This window comes from Idiotropiscis lumnitzeri, chromosome 3 (genome assembly GCF_059441095.1).
Source record: "Idiotropiscis lumnitzeri isolate Australia: NSW breed Sydney's pygmy pipehorse chromosome 3, RoL_Ilum_1.0, whole genome shotgun sequence".
In the NCBI taxonomy this organism is placed as follows: domain Eukaryota; kingdom Metazoa; phylum Chordata; class Actinopteri; order Syngnathiformes; family Syngnathidae; genus Idiotropiscis; species Idiotropiscis lumnitzeri.
Window position 1 is genome coordinate 1,096,044 of NC_142393.1, and position 20,225 is coordinate 1,116,268.

General features: G+C 46.4%; 1 protein-coding gene across 2 annotated transcripts in view; it reads left to right on the forward strand.

The window, feature by feature from the left end:
- The window catches only part of LOC148339325 (low-density lipoprotein receptor-related protein 1-like), a 75,777-nt gene that overhangs the window by 20,495 nt on the left and 35,057 nt on the right, over positions 1 to 20,225 (forward strand). For both annotated transcript variants that reach the window (XM_088289984.1, XM_088289985.1), the window contains exons 4-24: positions 3,521 to 3,640; positions 4,383 to 4,511; positions 4,592 to 4,852; positions 7,448 to 7,610; positions 7,821 to 8,043; positions 9,384 to 9,573; positions 9,638 to 9,781; positions 9,857 to 10,093; positions 10,431 to 10,611; positions 10,819 to 11,041; positions 11,134 to 11,323; positions 11,411 to 11,533; positions 12,631 to 12,771; positions 13,077 to 13,199; positions 13,724 to 13,840; positions 13,918 to 13,998; positions 14,069 to 14,236; positions 15,994 to 16,176; positions 16,981 to 17,178; positions 17,698 to 17,943; positions 18,019 to 18,216. In XM_088289984.1, coding sequence (XP_088146110.1) covers positions 3,521 to 3,640; positions 4,383 to 4,511; positions 4,592 to 4,852; positions 7,448 to 7,610; positions 7,821 to 8,043; positions 9,384 to 9,573; positions 9,638 to 9,781; positions 9,857 to 10,093; positions 10,431 to 10,611; positions 10,819 to 11,041; positions 11,134 to 11,323; positions 11,411 to 11,533; positions 12,631 to 12,771; positions 13,077 to 13,199; positions 13,724 to 13,840; positions 13,918 to 13,998; positions 14,069 to 14,236; positions 15,994 to 16,176; positions 16,981 to 17,178; positions 17,698 to 17,943; positions 18,019 to 18,216 — 3,639 coding nt within the window. The remainder of the gene's footprint in view (positions 1 to 3,520; positions 3,641 to 4,382; positions 4,512 to 4,591; positions 4,853 to 7,447; positions 7,611 to 7,820; positions 8,044 to 9,383; positions 9,574 to 9,637; positions 9,782 to 9,856; positions 10,094 to 10,430; positions 10,612 to 10,818; positions 11,042 to 11,133; positions 11,324 to 11,410; positions 11,534 to 12,630; positions 12,772 to 13,076; positions 13,200 to 13,723; positions 13,841 to 13,917; positions 13,999 to 14,068; positions 14,237 to 15,993; positions 16,177 to 16,980; positions 17,179 to 17,697; positions 17,944 to 18,018; positions 18,217 to 20,225) is intronic.

Genomic DNA, 20,225 nt, shown 5'->3' on the forward strand with positions numbered 1-20,225 from the left:
TGGCTGCGGTTGGGCGACGAGACGCGTTGCGTCTTGAACGGGCAGGCTTCGGCCAGCGTTGGGTTGTCAACATTTTGAAAATAGTTGTTGACTTTTCCATGCGTTTGTGTTTCAAGTCCAAACGTGGCCGCGGGCGGCGGAGCGCGTGGCCGCCGTTTGAGATTGCGATCCACATTGTTTGCTCGTTACTCAAGCTGCTGCTCTGTTTGTCCTCGTCGCTTCTGCTCTCGTTTCGCAAAGTCCAGCAAAGGTACACTTTGTGGAACGAACCTCCCATGTCAACACACGTTCGCCATTAGGAATAAAGCCAAACACGTCTTCTTGTCCCGAATGCCGTTCCGTAGACTCGAGGTCAGGTTCAGACCCACAAAAACAACAACAAAAAAAAACGGACGCGTGGAATTGTCCGGTAATCAAGAGAAGGATTCAAGTGGTACGAATGGGGCGGCGTGGCTCGGCGGTCGAACGGTCGTCTCGCCGCCCGCAGGTTGTGCGTTCAATTCCTTTTTCCAAGTGTCCTTGAGCAAGACACTGAACTGCAAGTTGCTCCTGACGTCGCGTCATCTGGAGGTCAACGTGAAGTGAATCTCTTTGAGTGCCGTAATTGGTGGAAAGATGGAACGGGATCGAACCAAAGACCAAACTGATGAATTATTAAGACTTGTGGCAAAAGACGTTTGCCCATTTTAAATACCTGACCATACACATTATTTTGATTAACACGTGTGATTGTCCACATCTTTTCTGGGGGTTTGCACCAAAGACAGACATGAGAATCCAAACTTGATTTCAGAATCAGAATCAGAATGTCCTTTACTGTCATCGTACTCAGTGGCCAATGAGATTGGAGCGCTCCCCTCTTCGGTGCAATCTAACAAAAAGTGTCATTAAAAATATCAACTGAAGATTAAATTATTAATAAAAAAATAAATATGAAATTAAATTAATAAAACACATTATGTTGCCGTTCTGCCAGGTAAGATATGAAGAATTTTATAACTACAGATGCTATGAGATCTGTTTTAATCCTTTCATTTATGTAAACGCATTTTTTGTATCTGATGGGGAAAAAAAACAAACTTTTTTTTTAACATTTTTATTTTTATTATTTCTTTATTTATTTATTTTGATATCTTTTTTTTCCACAACTTTTTTGCTAACTTTTTTGCTAACTTTATTTTTATTTTTTTTATAACTTTTTTGATAACCTTTTTGCTAACTTTAAAAAAAAAAAAAAATTATAATTTTTTGGGAGAACCTTTTATTTATTTTTTTTGATAATTTTTTTGCTAACTTTTTTTAAATTTTTTTTTTGAGAACTTTTTTTTTTTATAATTTAACTTAACCCTTCCCCCAAAAAGTCCTCCCCCTTTGTGTGCATATTTGCAAGCGTTTGCATATCTGCACGTCGCTCGATAGGAAAGCTGCAACAGGTATTCTCCGTACGCGAGCGGACATGTGCGCGCTTGTTTGCAGACAGCGACGGTTTCAAAGGTTGGAATGTCTTGGGAAGAAGCGTCGGGACAATGTCACACGCTGCAGTTGCCCGTTTACGCCGCCGGTTTAGTTGGATAAGATTGGAAACTCGCTAAACTTCACTCACGCTTGTTTTTGTTTTGGAACAGAATTTAACTTTAGTTTGTGATCAAATAAATAAATAAAAATGTTCATCCCTCCTCACACATCAAAGAAAACCAAGTGATGCCCACGTGAGCGAGCAGGTGGCGACGCATTTGGGAATTCCCATGCGAAGACGTCCTAATCGCCATGACGACGTGCTTTTATTGGCGCTCGCAAGCCAAACATGTTCTGTACTCGTCCAACATGCCTCATCATTCCGCAGCCTCTTTTCACATCATCCCAATCTTGTACGCGAGATAGCCGAGGAATGCCCGAAAGGAATTTCCACCAAATGATTTGAGCGCTGAAAGGTCAAGGTCAGCGTGACCTCACTTGTGTACGGACGCCGTTTTGCACGTTTTCGATGTCGCTTTTTTGTTTCGTTTCTTTCTGTCTCGTTGTAAAAAAAAAAAAAAACTAAATAAAAATTGTTCTCATTTTTACCCACGTTTGGATGAGTCGGTCAAATCGGCATTGGCACGCTTGAAGGCCTCCTCAGCGTTGGTGTCTTTTATTTACTCGTTTGCTTTTTGAAGCTCTGGTCAAACGTTGTTTGCTTTTGAGTTGCGACGTCCTCACACGTTTCGTCATCTTCCAGCCCTTCAGGGGGCGCTAGTTCTCCACCCTTGACTCGATTCTTCTTTTCGATTCATGTAGGTCAGGTCTCCCGCAGGAAGCGATTGCAAATAGAAACGCACGCGACTTTTGCGATGGCACCTCCTCGCTTGGTCGCGATAGTCGATTGTCAGACTTTTATTTGGTTTTGTGCAAATAATCATCAAACTAAAGCAAAATCAATTATTTATTTTGAACGCAATTTTAAATATTTGTGTCACATGGAGTCGATATTCTTTCTTGGAAAATCCAAAGCGGTGCAGAACGCGGTTGGCAACCTGTTTTGGGGGTGGGGGGGGGGGGGGGGGGTGTCTTTTGGTCTTTCAAAGTGTGGTGAATGGATTGGAGATGGGCCACACATTTTGCTCTTCCTTTCAGCCGGGTCACAACAAAAGCGCCATTGTGGCCCGTTGTGCCGACGGCTCGACGGAACCAAAGAGCCTAATCCGTCTCCACCGCGGCGCTGCGGCCTCGACGGGCCGCATTCACACGGACGCCAACGTATTGTTGTGGAAATGAGTGCGTCATCATTCGCCAACTCGCTCTTGCCGTTTGGCGTCCAAGCCACATTTTTGCCGACAATGTCCCGGCGCCGCGTAGATGACAACCAGAGCACAACTTTTTGCACGACTTTGCAAAGATTCGGAAAAAGCTTGTGCCAAACTCAACGTTGAACTTTTAGATTTGCACGTTAGCGTTATCATGCCCCCCCCTTTTTTTTTTGTATTTTTTTCATATAAGTCGACTCTGTGCAGCGGCGCCTCCACTTCGGAATTGTTTCTTTATCGTATTTTGACTCCAACATCCATTATGTCCTAAATCCTGAGAATTTGTTGCAACAAATGAAAACAAAGATGAGCGATATTTTATCCTTTCTGTTCTTTTGAATTTCATTTAGTGACAAAAACGACGAGGAGCCACTGTTCATTTTTTATTGCTATTTAAGTTTTCATTTCCCTTTTTAAAACTTTTTCTTACTATTTTACAACAAAATGTATTTTGTAATGAACATGATCCAAATCTGAGACATTGTACCTTAAACATTTGCGTAAAGTCATGTCGACAAAGTTAAATGTTGGTGTTTTTTTTTTTTTTAATGCCAATATTTCCTGTTTTACGGAAATTGAATTTTGGTTTTTAGCCTCCCTGACGACTTTTAATCGTTTTTTGTATCGGCCCTGAAAAAGCCATTTGTCTTTTTTGCCGCAATGAGCCGCAAGGCTTCCGTTTTGCGTCGGCGAGGATGTTTGTGTTCTTCGTGTCACTTTCCAATGTTGTGTTTCAGAAAGCGCAGCGGCCTGCGCCTCCCACGGCTGCCAGTTTCGCTGCGCCGTGACTCACGATGGGCCCAAGTGCTACTGTGCCAACGGATATGAGGTGGCTGCAGATGGAAAAACATGTCAAGGTTTGCAAACGTTTTTGCTACACCACTCTCTTCTTCCTTATCAATAAATTGAACCTCGTTTACTACCATTGACAGACTAAGACGTCAATTTTTTTTACATTTTTTTTAGACGTCAATTTTTTTTTTTTAAGACATCAATTTTTCTTTTCTTTTTTTTTTAGACGTCAATTTTTTTTTTTTTTAGACGTCAGTTTTTTTTTTTTCAAGACGTCAATTTTTCTTTTCTTTTTTTTTTAGACGTCAATTTTTTTTAATTTTTTTTAGACGTCAATTTTTTTTTTTTTTAGACGTCAATTTTTCTTTTTTTTTTTTAGTTAACAGTTTCACGCTCCCCCTCGCACACGTTTACAACTGTCCGATACAAGACACGCACACACGGTTTATTTGCAGTGTCAACGCTTCAACATGGCCACCGCCGCCGCCGCAATTTTCCTTCATTTAGACCACGCTGATCAATGGAATATCCATTTTACAAAACCTGGAACAGCATCTTTAGTGTCAAACTAATTTGGTGGTTTCTCTACAACTGAATTGCATCATAATTTTAATCTTATGATCAATATATTTTGTGTTTTGTGTATTTTGGGTCACTTTAGTAAAAGTCATCAAAATGACATGTGAGCTCTTTCAATCGCAGTCCAAATTGCCAGCAACAGTTTGTTAAAAGTGAAGCACGCTCGCTCGCTCGCTCGCTTAGTTTTTTTTTTTTTTTGTCTTGATCATCAAATTCATCTCCTGCTAGATTTCAACGAGTGCAGCGTGTATGGAACGTGCAGTCAGACGTGCAAAAACAACGAGGGCTCCTTCGTCTGCAGCTGCGTGGAGGGCTACCTGCCGCAGCCCGACAACCGCTCCTGCAAAGCCAAAAACGGTCAGACCTTTTGACAAAAATGTGCATGTTGGTTTTGTCGCGTCCTCTTACGGGGGCTCCTTCCTCGTGTGCGCGCGCAGAGCCGGTGGATCGTCTTCCCATGCTCTTGATCGCCAATCTGCACGACATCCGCTGCACTTCGCTGAGCGGCTCCACGTCGCGGCTGCCGTCCATCGCCACCAAGCAGACCATGGCCATGGACTTCATTTACGCCAACGAGACCGTCTGCTGGATCGACGTGGGCGAAACGCCGGCAGCCACGCAGCTCAAATGCGCCGACATTCCCGACCTCAAAAGCGTCACCAACGTGCGCACCGTCAACATTTCCATCACTTTGCACCGTGAGTCGCGCCGTTGACCCAAAAAGGGAAAAACGTTTTGCTCCAGATTGTTGGATGACCGTGGAGCGCCTTTTAATGTTTTGTCTCGTGTCCTGCCAAGTGCTTTTTCCCGATTCCAAGTTGGTGTTTCCGTTTCCTGCAAATAGAGACGATCATGCGGCACTTTACTCTCACATGACATTTATTTTGACGCGTGACAAACTTTGAAATATAAATGTTATTTCTGGGAACCAACTAATCAGCGTTATTATATTTTGGGGATTTTTAATGATAGGGGGGGGGGGGGGGGGGGCTGACGGTCAAAAAAGGCAGAAGTGCCCAGCTCTGCGAAACACAACAAACCACATCCGAGAGCACCACTCCGTGGAAATCCTCATCACACGTCACGCCGGCTCCTGCGACTTCGCGTTGAGTCACTCGTCCTTTCTTCTTGACTTTTGTTCTGAGGCTTGAGAGCAAATGCGCTTTTAGGTGTTGTCAGCTTTGTTGGGTTCGCTTAAATGACATGTTGATTAGCGATAGACTGATTATCGGCCGGGCCGATTATCAGGGTTTGGTATTTGGTATTTTGCTGATAATCGGCATCGGCCATTTTTTTTACTTACAAGGCCGATAAATTAAAAGCTGTCTTGTTTTGGCCCGTTGCAGCACACTTTTCTCTCAATCTATCTGCTGTGCTGGTGACCCTGCCAGCAGAAGCAGATTGTCCCGCCCACAGCACCATGTGATTGGCTCCTTGTGCACCTCGAGTCTCACGCACTACAACAGACTGTGCCAAATTTCAATTAATAAACGTGCTTAAAGGAATTTAAACGAAGTCAAGTCAAAATTTTGACACCATTTTCCCCTTTTTTTCAACCGATAAATATCGGCTTGAAATATCGGTTATCGGCCTCCATGACTACTAATAATCGGCATTGGTATCGGTCCTGAAAAAAGCCCATTGGTCGCCAATGTTGATGTTTGGACATGCAAAGGATTGGAAATCGTCTCAACTGACTCGAGTGACACTCAAGCTCGTGACGGTTTCCAAACGTCAACCGCCTCACTTTGTACACTTGCAGACGTGCGCATTGTTGGGCCGAGTTTTCCCAACCAACTTCCCGCTTTTGCCAAAGCCGACTGACTAAAGATGTCCGACGCTGACATTTTGAAACGTCTTTCGGGAATTGTTGCCGAGTAGTTGGACTCGATGCCTGGTCCTCCTTTTTTTTTCGAGGGATGTCTGCTTCATTTTGCTGCTTAGCTTAACGACAAAACTTGTGTTTGTGTCTTTCCCAACATCTTGTCCTCTTTTTTTATTGCTCTCGTTGGTATTTTGGATATCTTGGATTTGTTTTATTGGCTGGCGTGTTTTCACTTAACGTCGCGTTTGGAATCGGCTTTTGTCGACAGCTCCGAATAATTTCTGGTTTGGCGCTTTGCCACAATTTCAAAATGTTTTTTTTCATGAATTGATTTCTGCCCTGCGCGTCTTCTGGCCAGATGACACAACTTTTTTTTTGTTGTTATTTCTAGATTTTTTTTTTCTCTCTCTTCTCGTCCGTCTGTGTAGTCATCCAAGCATGGCGAAGATCCCCACTTGAAGTTATGCATGATTGGTATTGGGGGGGGGTTGATGTGCACATGAGGCCCAGATGGTGTGTGTGTGTGTGTGTGTGTGTGTGTGTGTGCGTGCTGCTGTTTAATTCAGCGTTGACTTGCTGACTGCAGCATTCCCGTTGACGCTCGTCAAAGGAAGGACGTCCAAAGTTGTTCCCTGCTCGTCTGAGTCGCGTGGAAACACAAAGTCACAATTAATTTTTTTTCTTCTCACGCTCTCTCAGGAATTTTGCGCTTGGACGATTGTCACCAAGCCCAATTTTAGCGGAGGCCAAACTTTGCATGCAAGCTTCCTCTTTCTTGCAAGATGCGGTCAGCTTTTTAAGCGCCCAAGTTCCTTTTGGAAAGATTTTGCCGTCACTTTCGATCACTTGATGTTCTTCGGGAGTTCGCTCAAGCGTGTCGGATGCGCCGCCAAACAAAACGATAATTAACGAGCTGATGTGGTGTCATGTCGACCGACTTGTAATCGTTCATCAAAATTGGAACTCAAATGGAAGTCCAAATATTTCGCGTCACAAATTGTCATCACAGGCCGTCGCTGCAGCGCCGTTGAAATCGTTTTCAACGTTTCGACGTCAGGAGGAAATTCTGCTCTCCAAATGTCAAAATGTAAAACGTGACTGGAAGATTTTGAGCCGGCGAGGCCATGTGAGCATTTTTGGATGGAAGGCAAAACAACTTTTGTGCTTGTTTGTGCTGCAAGAATCCAAATGGCGAGCACATTCGCCGAGTCGCTCGGCTCAGGATTACGCGTCAAAATAGGAAGACTGTCGGCGAGCTTTTTGATGCTTTTCGATGTCCTTTAAATTGTTGCCGTAAGCAACTCAGGAAAGATTCCCGTTTCCGATGCAAGTTGCTCGCTTTTTTTGCACTGATTGCATTTGCGGAGGCAAAACTCCCAAATTTCCATCTGGCGCTGCTTGTGAAGTTCACGACCTTAATTGGAGTTCTTGGTGGTCGTGCGCGTCCGTCTTCTTTTCCTTCTTTCAGACGTGGAACAGATGGCGATCGACTGGCTGACGGGAAACTTCTACTTTGTGGACGATGTGGACGACTGGGTGTTCGTCTGCGACAAGAACGGCCAGACGTGCGTGACGCTGCTGGATCAAGAGTTGTACAACCCAAAAGGCATCGCCTTGGACCCGGCCACGGGGTGTGTGTCTCTCGCCAAAATGTTTTCGCCGCTGTCGCGTGACGAGCGACGTGCTGATCCAACGTGATTTTGGGGCCTGAATGAGTCATCGAGTTCCTTTTTGCAAAGTCTCGCTTCCCATTTTTTGTATCCTGCTGAGAATTGTTCACTTCTTTTTTTGTTCCGCTTTTCAATGAAATTCATTTTTTTTGCCCCGGTCTTGCGCCACAGGAAAGTTTTCTTCACCGATTACGGCTCCACGCCGAGGGTGGAGCGTTGTGACATGGACGGTCAGAACCGCACAAAGCTGGTGGACAGTAAGATCGTGTTCCCGCACGGCATCACGCTGGACCTGGTCAACCGTTTGGTGTACTGGGCCGACGCCTACCTGGACTACATCGAAGTGGTGGACTACGAGGGCAAGAACCGGCACACCATCATTCAGGGCCTTCTGGTGAGATGTGAACGGTCTTCCCGCAATTACGCAAAGTTTCACTCCCCATGAACCGTTCGACTGTAACAAGCATGAAAGGGGCGGCGCTAAACTTAGACGGACACCAATTTGCCACCAAAATAATAATAAAAAAAAAAAAATAAAGTTTCACATAAAATGCAAAACTTTCACAGAGGATGGTTGTTAATAAAAATAATAAGAGGTTGCATCGGTGCGACACGAAAAGCCTCCATTTTGGTATTCGCCTGAAGGAATTGGAGCAAGTTGGGGGCGTGGCCAACCTCTGATTGGCTGTGGTCTCGATACTTACATGTTTGAAGATGTACTGCAGTCAGTCACAGTTGGGCTGTGCAATTAATCGAAATTCAGTTACGATTACAAACTTGGCACAATTGTAAAAATATTGTCGATAAAACATCGTTAAAATAGGATTGTTATGACAACACGGTGGACGACTGGTTAGCGCGACGGCCCCGGCGGTGCGGAGGTCGCGGGTTCGATTCCGGCTCCGGCCTTTCTGTGAGGAGTTTGCATGTTCTCCCCGCGCCTGTGCGGCTTTTCTCCGGGTACTCCGGTTTCCTCCCACATTCCAAAAAACAGAACAAAAGTATCTTACAGAAAAGATTTTTACAGCACAAATAAAGTTTTTGTTCTCATAAAACGTGTTTTCATCTCATCATCTTTTGAGACGTACAGTTGTGCTTTTGTCGCTTGTGTACGTAACACAAAAAAAAAAAAAGCCTCTAACCGAAATGAAAATTCATTTTTATTGCTTTGATTGATGCAACTTAAGAAGAAGTCGTTTTCTTGCTTAATACCGCTCGAAATGTATTAGTCGAGCTCTAGTGAAGCTTGCCTCAAAGACGAAGCGCTGTAATGGTCGTGATGAGAGAGGAAAGGAACCAGTGTGTGCGTGCATGCGCGTGTGTGTGTGTGTGCGGGGGTGTGTGCGTGTGTGTTAAGAGAGCGAGCCAAGAGTGCAAATGATTCCGATGGCTCATAGGTTGCACTTGCAAGGGTACAGAGATGATTGACTCGGCGCTCGCTAAAGCCAAAATGTTCTAAGTCGGCTCAATAGCAACTTGCACATTTTCACACGTGCACACCTTTTTTTTTTTTAAAACATCGATCATGATAAGTCGTGCTTTGTTTTGAGAACCCCAAATCGCCGTTTTGAAGTGTTGTCAACTGTAACGTCACGCCGTTTCCTCAACCCCTCCCCGTCCCTCAGATCGAATTGAACCATTTTTTTTTGGTCCCGCTGTTAAATTTCTAAACACACAATTGGCATCGGTCCATCCCACAACTTGAACTTGAAAACGTTTGCTGTCCCATTTCAGATCGAACATCTCTACGGGCTGACCGTCTTTGAGAACTACTTGTACGCCACCAACTCGGACGAAGGCAACCTCAACCCCAAGACCAGCGTGATCCGAGTCAACCGCTTCAACAGCTCCGACTTCCAGGTGGTGACGCGGGTCGACCGCGGCGCCGCCCTGCACGTGTACCACCAGAGACGCCAACCCGGAGGTGTGCGTGCGGACCGTCCACCCCGACGTCGGACGGCTGTCGAGCTGACAAACTGTTTTTGCAGTGCGGAGTCACGCGTGCGCCTTGGATCCGTTTGGGAAGGCCGGAGGTTGTTCCGACATCTGCCTGCTGGGCAACAGCCACAAGACGCGCACCTGCCGCTGCCGTTTCGGTTTCAGCCTGGGCAATGACGGCAAGTCTTGCAAAAGTGAGTGACGCGGTCCCGTTTGAGGCGCACCGCTTCCGTGTTCCGTTTGGGTCACCAAGCTTCTTTTTTGCGTAGAACCAGACCACGAGTTGTTCTTGGTGTACGGTAAGGGTCGCCCCGGCATCATCCGGGGCATGGACATGAACGCCAAGGTACCGGATGAGTACATGATCCCCATCGAGAACCTGATGAACCCGCGAGCTTTGGATTTTCACGCCGCCAGTGACTTCATCTACTTTGCCGACGCGACCAGCTACATTATTGGCCGACAGAAGATCGACGGCACCGAGAGGGACACCATCCTGAAAGACGGTAAGAGTTCGAGGGCGACATTTGCGCTCGGACGCGCTTCCGTTGCTGCATTTGAGGCTGATGATGAGGCGCGACACGACCGAGGAGGCGCTTTGGGGGAGGAGTCGGATTTTGTTGGGATGGCCGACGAGGTGCGATCGGCTCGTATGCGCTTTGCTGGCGTTGAGGTCGTTTGATTGTCGGCTTTCGTGACCGCGAGCCTCATCAAAAGCTAAAGAATCAAAACGTGTCTTCAAAGGGGTTTTAAAAGTGGAGAGAGAGGGGGCGGGGCTTGCCTAACATTCAGAGGGAGGGACCGGCAACCGAAAAGGCACGATCCCCGACTTGCGTCTTTCAGGTATCCACACAGTGGAGGGCCTGGCAGTCGACTGGATGGGCGCCAATCTCTACTGGACAGACGACGGGCCCAAGAAGACGATCAGCGTGGCCCGACTGGAAAAGGCTTCCCAGACTCGCAAGACGCTGATCGAGGGCAAGATGAGCCACCCGCGTGCCATCGTGGTGGACCCCCTCAACGGGTGAGCCGCTTCTTTGAAAACGTCTGGAGACGAACGGCGCCGATTTGCTTCCAAATGCGTTTGAGGCGTTTGAAGATAATTGCCCAAGAGTCGGACTTTTCAAATGCGATGATTGTGGAGTTTATTTCGAATGTTTTTTTCTACTTGTTTGACATGAGCCGCAATTTGACGACTTTCGTTCACCCCCCCTCCCTCCCCGTCTTCCAGCTGGATGTACTGGACCGACTGGGAGGAGGATCCCACGGAGAGTAATCGAGGAAAGATCAAGAAAGCGTGGATGGACGGATCCAATCATCAAGTTTTCCTGACGAGCAAGACGGTGCTGTGGCCCAACGGTTTGAGTCTGGACATCCCGCAGGGCATTTTGTACTGGGTCGACGCGTATTACGACCGCATCGAGATGGTTTACCTCAACACGACGGAACGCAAGGTCGGTTTGGAGCGGGAGCTCCTCTTTGGTTTCTGTTTCAATCGCGTTGGTCTCGTGACTGCGTGTTCCTCTTCCGGTTCTCCGTTGAGCAGGTGGTGTACGAGGGTCAGGAGCTGAATCACGCCTTTGGTTTGTGTCACTATAAACAATTCCTCTTTTGGAATGAGTATCGCGGCGGGAGCATCTACAAACTGGACCAGGTCACCAAGACGGTGACGCTACTGCGGAATGAGAGGCCGCCTATTTTCGAGATTAGAGTTTATGACGCTCACCAGCAGCAAGGTAGCCCGACATTCCTCACAGGACGCGGCGTTCATTTCACACCCAGCGATGGCGCTCACGGACGATTTCTATTCTTTTCTTGCAAAGGCACCAACTTCTGTCGAATTATGAACGGAGGATGCGGCAGTCTGTGCCTGGCCATCCCGAACGGCAGGTCCTGCGGCTGCGCTGACGATCAAATCCTGGATGGGGATAACGTCACCTGCAAAGGTGAGACGGCACCGTTGCTTCAAACTCTTCAAAATGAATCAACTTTTTGCCGTCTATATCCGTCGATGGCGGCGAATGATTGAAAGGTTTGTTTTGTTTCATGAGCGAGCGCCCAAGATGAACAAGGAAGTGTATCGAATAGAAAGAACCTTTGACCTTTTGCATGACAAAAGTTACAAAATTAGAAAGTTGACCAATAAGTTGATAAAGGTCCGCACATTTGCTACGTATGACCTGCGGGTGTAAAAAAAAAAAAAACATTTTAAAGGCCCTGCTTTGTCATCTTGCCCCTGAAGACAACAAACGAGACTTCTGAGCATTTTCGAGTCCGCCACCCGCTTTTGGAAATGAGCGGGCTTGTTTCTCTTCTGTCTGACCTTGTGAGAGTGCAATGCTGTTCCTTACACGGCCCAAAATTGTTTACGGGAACACTTAGATGTTCGAGTGAGCCGACTCTTGTCGTCCGGCTCCTCATTATTCGAAAGACTCCGAGTCCGGCCTCGCCATCATCCAGCATCTGTCGGACCATTTCAGTCGCGTATTTAGCGGCCATGACACCTCGGGTGAAGAAACAGACGAGTCACCTTTTCAATACATCCATATGTAGTTCTAGAAATAAATAGTCACACACACACACACCCACGACGTATTGTAATGTTAGCTAACTTAGTTAGCTCGTTAGGATACATGAGCACCACCTTGTGAGGAAGTTGGCCAATTTGTTGATAAATTATAATAACATTCTTTCGAGCACACAATACATCCAGAAAATACACACAGTAACGTTAGCTATCTTAGCTAGCAAGTGTTAGGTGGTTATGAATAATAGTAATATGTTGATAAATAAGAATATAATAAATAAATAGTAATATTCTTTCACACAACAATCATGAACAACACACACGCACACACAAAATGGGAAAATTTGTTGAAAAAGACACACACGCGTTGGAAGTTTTGCTTTCCACCCACAAGCGACGTGACCCAATCTGGTTTTGGTGGGAAGGAATCTTCCAATGTTTTTGCAACTTTAAGATGATGGTGTGGCGCTGCGCTCTCAATGGCCCGTCTGTTTGTGTTCCGATCGCTTGGTGCAGCCAACCCCTCGTACGTGCCCCCGCCGCAGTGCCAGCCCGGCGAGTTTGCCTGCAAGAACAACCGCTGCATCCAAGAGCGCTGGAAGTGTGACGGGGACAACGATTGTCTGGACAACAGCGACGAGGCCCCCGAGCTTTGCCGTAAGTGTTTCATGCCTCCGTCATGGTTGCCCGGCAACGCACAAATAAACACAATGTTGTTGAAAAGGACACTTGGATGAGCTTCACATTGACACTTTGACACTACGTTAGCGCGCAAAAATGACATCGGTACTAAAATGTCAGCAAAGGTTTTGGTGCATTTTAGGTTCCTGGTGAAATTTCACCCGAAAAGCAAATTGTTCAAAATATTTTTGGGGTGGTGTATCTGTAATGAAAATGATGTGGTCTGATTGCTGTGAATCATGTCTGCTTTCACTCATGTTGCTCCTGATGTCTCTCACAAGACCAGCACACGTGTCCGGCGGACCGATTTAAATGTCAGAATAACCGCTGCATCCCTCTGCGCTGGCTGTGCGACGGCGACAACGACTGCGGCAACGATGAGGACGAATCAAACACGTGTTTGGGTAGGCTTCACGACGTCTAAATTAATTTAATGTGAAGTTTACCTTCAAGAAGGGATGGTGTATGTTCATAGAACATTATTAAAATGTTTATTTCCACTCTTTGACTAGTCTCCAAATTTAAAAAAAAATCACAAGAACTAGGCGGAATTCAAGCGCATTGCGCGACTATCCACGAACCGGTTGTTCAAATATTACCAGAATGAGCCGAGTTCAGTTGGAGCACATTCCATCAATCATCTTATTGGCGGCGGACTTCATTTTCGTCGCTTTGTATTCTCAAACTGCAACCATCGACTTGGGAAAACTTGCAATTGCCAATTTTCAAATATTTGGGCTTAAGGGACATTAAGTTCAACCTCATTAGCCGAATGGCAACTAAGTGCAGTGCAAATTGCAGACCATACGCGACAGTTGGCGGACCCCCAGCGGTCCGCCAACCTCAGTTTGAGAAACGTACACGGCACATCGCATCAGTAGCTTGGTGTTTTATTTCAAATGTTTTTTTTTTTTGTGTTCCCTGCCAGCACGCACCTGCCCTCCAAATCAGTACCCGTGCGCCAGCGGTCGTTGCATCCCCATCTCGTGGACGTGCGACCTGGATGACGACTGCGGAGACCGCTCAGACGAACCCGACTCATGCGGTGCGTGGGCACGGCCTGGCGTCGCGGTGGCGTTGGCTTGAATATTCGTCTCACGCCGCTTCTCGTCTCGTCTGCAGCCTATCCCACCTGCTTCCCTCTCACCCAGTTCACCTGCGCGAACGGTCGCTGCATCAACATCAACTGGCGTTGCGACAACGGTAAGCTCCAGCGCATCTCCGACTTCGGCCCCCTTGAAGATTGCGTAACGCTTTGCGCGCTTCTCCGCAGACAACGACTGCGGCGACAACAGCGATGAAGCCGGCTGCAGTCATTCCTGCTCCAACGTGCAGTTTAAATGCAACAGCGGCCGTTGCATCCCCGAATATTGGACTTGCGATGGCGATAACGACTGCGGCGACTACAGTGACGAGACGCATGCCAACTGTACCAATCAAGGTCAACAAAATTTCATGAACGGCTTCACGTTTACTTGTCGGCCCAATTCCAGCAAAGTCGGAACCTTGCGTCAAAAAGGATTTGCAAAATATTGAATAGAATAAACCCATACCATTGTTAGCTTTGACTTTTATGTTCCCCAAAATTTGGCACAGGGTCATGTTTCTGACATCACATTTTTGCTTGAAACAACATTCGATAAACATTTGAGAACGGAGGAAGTTTTTCCTCTTCTTGCTCGATTTAGTTCTCGAGTCCGAGCGGCCATTCTCGTTACCTCTCTTTGACGATCGAGCCGCATTGTTTGAACACGTGCAGAGGTCAAAGTTCACCCGAGACCACGGAATCGATTGAGGTCCACCTTGTTGCCGTTTTTGCGTTTGGATCTGTTCCTGGCAGGCCTTCGCCTTTTAAAGGCTCATCTTCCTTCACGCCGCATTTGCTTTCTAAATTGAGCTCGAGCTTCAGTTTCTGGTTTTCGGCACGTCGTCTTCGTGTCACTGTTGAAGACGTCGTTCCGTTTTCAGGTTGGAGTGTTTTGTGGTGCATAAATGACTCTCACGTTGAACATTTTCAACTCTCCGTTGCCCATCTTTGATACGATTGGCTTAGCACCGCGACAGCATGATGGAAGAGCGTGCGGTGTGTGTGTGTGTGTGTGTGTGTGTGTGTGTGTGTGTGTTTAATGTAGTGCTTGAGTCATGCAGAATCTCAGCCAAGTGCCGTCAAAGCCCAGCAGGCAGTAAACAAGGCTCAGCATGACCTGTTGTCTTAATGAGCAATCTGCGCTCTGTATGTTTGGAGCCCGCCCCCCTGATGTCATTAGCGAAACTGAAAAGGCGATAAAAACTGCTTTACTGCTCTTCTCTTGTGAAAAGCCCAAGATGGCCTCCTGCCTGCTTTGTCCTGAGGGAACGTCTTTGTGTCAGCACCTCAGCGGTGGCCCCTCGTCCTCTCGTGACATCAATCAGCCAACTGTGCGCTTTTGTTGTTTGACTCGGCGCTGAGTCGGCTCGTTGACCGCATCATATTAACGCAATAATTCATGTTGTCAATATAAATGAAATCATAATCAGATCAAATAATAATAATACCAATTAAAATGATTATTATGAAGGATCAGATTAGGGGTGAAAAACTTTATACTCGGGCTGTCAAAATTAAATCATTAACTATGGAGATTAATTACAATTTTATAACCCACTGAAAGTAATGAAGTCAGCTGACTCGGTTGTATTTACTTCCGGGAGCGGCTGACCTCTGCTCGCTGCGCAGTCGCAAAGACGGACTTTGACTTAAAAAATTTGCTCGACGTCTTTGGTCTGTGTATTTTTCAGGAAAATAATTTTAAAACGGTTTAAATGAATTAATTCAAGTAAATATCAGTTCCGAGCTTCGTAAAAAATGGGAATTGGAAAAACCCGATTATTTTTTTTTCTCCTGGTTTTTTTCCATCCAGCTCACTGACTTTCATTTTCATGCATAAAATGGAAGGAGATGAAGGCGCGGTCTTCGCAGAGCCCCAAAATGAATTGCAAGTCACTCGTGATTTTGCTTGAGCGCGAGAGTAAGAACATTTTCCGCACGTATATGCGAGTGAGGCTACATCTGCCCCTTCCCTCCCGTCAGAACGCACGCCGTCGATTGCAGAATCGGCTCCTCTCGAGAATGTTTTTTATTTTTATTGGACAGTTTTCAGTCGTTGTTACTTTGACACTTTGTGTAATTGAAGCCCCCCCCCCCACTTGTCTGCGCAGCGACACGCCCCCCCGGTGGCTGCCATGTGGACGAGTTCCAGTGTCGCATGGACGGTTTGTGCATCCCCATGCGGTGGCGCTGCGACGGCGACACGGACTGCATGGACCTCAGTGACGAGAACAACTGCGAGGGGGTCACTCACATGTGCGACCCGGCCGTCAAGTTCAGTTGCAAGGATTCGGGTGAGGAAGCGCTCGACTTGAGACGATTTGAGGTGACGTTCATCTCGGCGGCGGTCGAGCTCGTTGGCATTATTATTAACGCACAAAAGAGGGTTTTGTGCGCCGATTGTGTTCTGCCGAGAATATTTGTGTGGGTGCCGCAAGCGCGATATCAAGTTCAAAGTGATGGAATTCAAATTGTTAGTGGAAGAAACAAAGAGAAATATTTTTATTGCTTTAATCACAGCAAAGTTGAAAAACTGCTCTGGGAGAAACCAGCGACAAATGTCACTTTGTGATTCCAAATAATGAATGCAGAAAGTTTTATCATTGGTGATGTTGCATGACTCCTTCTTGTGACCGTCTCCAAGTCAGCCCTTCGCTTGTTTTGAAGTTACAAAATTGAATTGCTGAAGAGATGATGTGTTGCCATTTCTTTATTTATTCATTTATTAACGAATTACCCCAAAATTCAAAAATGTTTACGTGAGTGGTCAAAGTCACTCTCGTTTTGCGTCCGCCTCATCAGTGTTGGTTTCAACCTCCTGGCATGCAAATAGGGTCATTAAAAATCTCAAGATAGCTGTGGCACTTTATCTTTCAATTCATAAATGATATTTTGCGTGCTAAATGAACCCATTTCCTTACTTCTTCCATAACGTACAAAATGAACTCTGCGGCAATTTAGTGCGTTTGGCCGACGCGATCGAGGGTGCGCCGAGGCTAACAAATTTGTAGGGCAGGCTCGGCGTCTGTTGGTGTGAAGAATCACAAATATGAGTTGCGGACAGAAGCTGAAGGTTTTCCGTCACGTGATCTGCTCAGCTCGCTGCATCAGCAAGGCCTGGGTGTGTGACGGCGACAGCGACTGCGAGGACAACTCGGACGAGGTCAAATGTGACGCGCTGGTGTGCAAGTTGTCTCACCACGTGTGCGCCACCAACGACTCCATCTGTCTTCCTGCCGAGAAGCTCTGCGACGGCACCGACGACTGTCCGGATGGCTCCGATGAGAAGCTTTGTGGTACGTTAAAAAAAAAAAAAGGAGAGAAACTACTGCTTGAATATTATACTTGGACAAAAAGCGCCAAAAATTGGATTTACGTTTTTTTCTTTTTTTTTTTAAAAGGAGCAAAAATATCCAAAACTAATACATTTTGGTTTTGTTTTATTGAACACTTTCACAATTAAAATGCAAATGTCTGCCTTTAAATACAATAAATGTAACAAGGCATTGAATTAGATTTAGAAAGTAAACTTGGAACTCGCTTTTATGATATATTTTTTTTTTCTTTTTTTAAATCGTCAAAAATTTCTCTTGCCCTGGCATTATCGCTACAAAAGAAATGAAAGCGATTTGGCGGATTTAGTCGAGACGATTCTCAGTCACCACTTCCTTTGGAAGGTTCTGAAGCATACTGAGAGAAAAGGTGAAATTCATCTCAATCTGGCCCGATTGCAACATGGAAAAAAAAAAAAAAAAAAGTTGCGTGATGGACCATCTTGCATTCTAAGGCGTGTCCTTTGTGTTTGCGGCGTGCAGACTTGTGCTCGCTGGACAACGGCGGTTGCAGTCACAACTGCAGCATCATTCCGGGCGAAGGCTTCATGTGCTCCTGTCCGCTGGGCATGGAGCTCGGCGTCGACAACAAGACCTGCCAGATCCAAAGCTTCTGCGCCAAACACCTCAAATGTAGCCAAAAATGCCAGCAGGAAAAGTCCAGCGTCAAGTGCTCCTGCTACCACGGCTGGGAGCTGGAGGCCGACATGGAGAGCTGCAAAAGCTCCGGTGAGCAACACAAATGCGCTCAACTCAACTCAAGGAAAACAACAACAAAAACATTTTTGGCTCTTCTGACGCTAGATCCCTTCAAGCCTTTCATCATATTTTCCAACCGTCATGAGATCAGAAGGATTGACCTCCACAAGGGAGAGTTCAGCGTCTTGGTACCAGGCCTCAGGAACACAATCGCTTTGGACTTCCATCTGAGCCAAAGCACGTTATACTGGACCGATGTCGTCGAGGACAAGATCTACCGGGGGAAACTCTCGGAAAACGGAGGTGAGTCCGTGGAAAGCGTTGTCGGCCGGCGTTCCGTCAAGCATCTCCTTCGCTTTTACAAACGACGACATGCTTTGCTACATCAGCACCAATTCCCAACTTGGGTGGAAAAACAATGGCCCTCTGCATGAAGTTCAGCAGAACGTGCCGCCGTACCACCAGTGCGGTCGTTTTCCAGTATCTGCTGTCTCGCTGTAACGGGCTGTGCATTTCACACCTGGGCCTTCATATTAGCATCATTTATGACACCGCGGCTGCACAAATAATATACAGAAAGCACGACTTAGCCTCTCTTGAAAATGGCCTTGCAAGCGTATCTGCAATTAAATCCACACTTTTCCCTCCATTGTGGTTTAAAAAAAAAAAAAAGGCAATAATATATTTTAGATTTTCAAACGGTCGCCAGTTCCGACTTTCGGGTGAGTTGATTCCACGTAGCGCCGCCCCCTCACGAGTGAGTATCCAATCTCAAGACGTGTTCATCACCTTCAATGTAGCGGCGAGAGAAGGCTCTCGTAGCCAACTTGTGATCCGATCGGCTATCGCAACTCTGAAAGCTCATTGGCTTTGACAGAACAGATCCCCGCATGATTGTATCTGAAGGCGTCAGACGGATAGTGCGTGCTACTTGTATTATGAAATCTGCCCGGCAACACGAGCGAGCTGAATTCTGATTGGATGAAAAACTCTCACCTAAAAATTCAACACTAGGATATAATATGACATCCCTGTGAAGAATATGATTTCTGGGTGGTGTTAGGCCAGCAGTGAAGGCCTTGAAGGCCTTGACCGCCCACCACCGCTGCATAGCAAGTAAATACGAGAGCAGAAATTGGCTCAAAGTATCTTTGTTCATCCATTTTAGTGTCTCCATCATGAAAAATGATCAATGGATCATAAATTGCAATTCCAATTAGTTTCCCTGTCATATTTTGACCAATAAATCGATTGCGATCGCCCCAAAACGTGTTCATTCCATCCAATGGCCAAAGCAGATGCAAAATCATCTTGTTGTCAGTTTGACGTTTGGAGCAGAGAGATTGGAGATGAAAAGCAAATCATCTTTTATTAAATTAAACTCCTCCATGCGGTTTCACGGAAAGTGGATTTGTTTCTTTTAGCCTTCCGCTCCTAAAAAGTACACAACAATGAAAACCATTCTGGAGGAAAAAAAAGAAAGCTTGAATGGGCTTTCCAAGACAAAAAAAAATGTGACGACAGTGTCGGCAGCGGCGATCCGTGACCCTGAACAAATCTCCCAAGTCACGGCTGGCCTTTCCTCCTGCGCAAATCCACGTCTCGTTGCCAATCAAAGGTTGCGTTCCCAGCACAGCGCTCGGGGGGGCACACGGAAGGCTTTGTCTCTTCGCGTTTGTCTCGCCGTGCGTGACTGCAGCCTGCAGCGCTCGTCCAGCGGAGGAGGCACAACGCTCAGCTCTTCCACTTCCCCGTCACTGCTCCGGTCGTGCTTCGGCGTTACTGAAGCGAGGTCATCGTCTTTGCTTTCACGCCAAGCCAAGGCAGCGTTGCTTTGAGCTGAGCCGCTCAACACTTGAAGGACCCGTGAAGAATTTAGGAGCTTAAACGCAGCGATGATGAGACATTCTGGCTTTGCACTTTGTTGTTTCTGGGAAATAATAAAAAAGAAAAACGACTGCTCTCCGTCAATGTTTGCTTCCGTGGTGGGGGCGACACGGCAGCAACCTCGCTGCAAAATGCTCTTTTCCAAAACGAAACATACGATGTGCGCTCTCGTCGTGTGAATGCAAATCTGAAAAATCATGGCACTCGGATTTGGAATGAGCTCCCATTGAATGTTAGGCAAGCCCCGCCCCCTCTCTGTCCACTTTTAAAACCCGTTTTTTATTCTTTTGCTTTCGACTCATCACGAGACTGTCGCTGTCCTGCTCTTCTTCTGCTATCTTTTATAAATCTTTATCTAATTACCGTATTTTCCAGACGTTCTTCCTCAATTTTGAACCATGCGGCGAATACAACGGTGCGTCTTT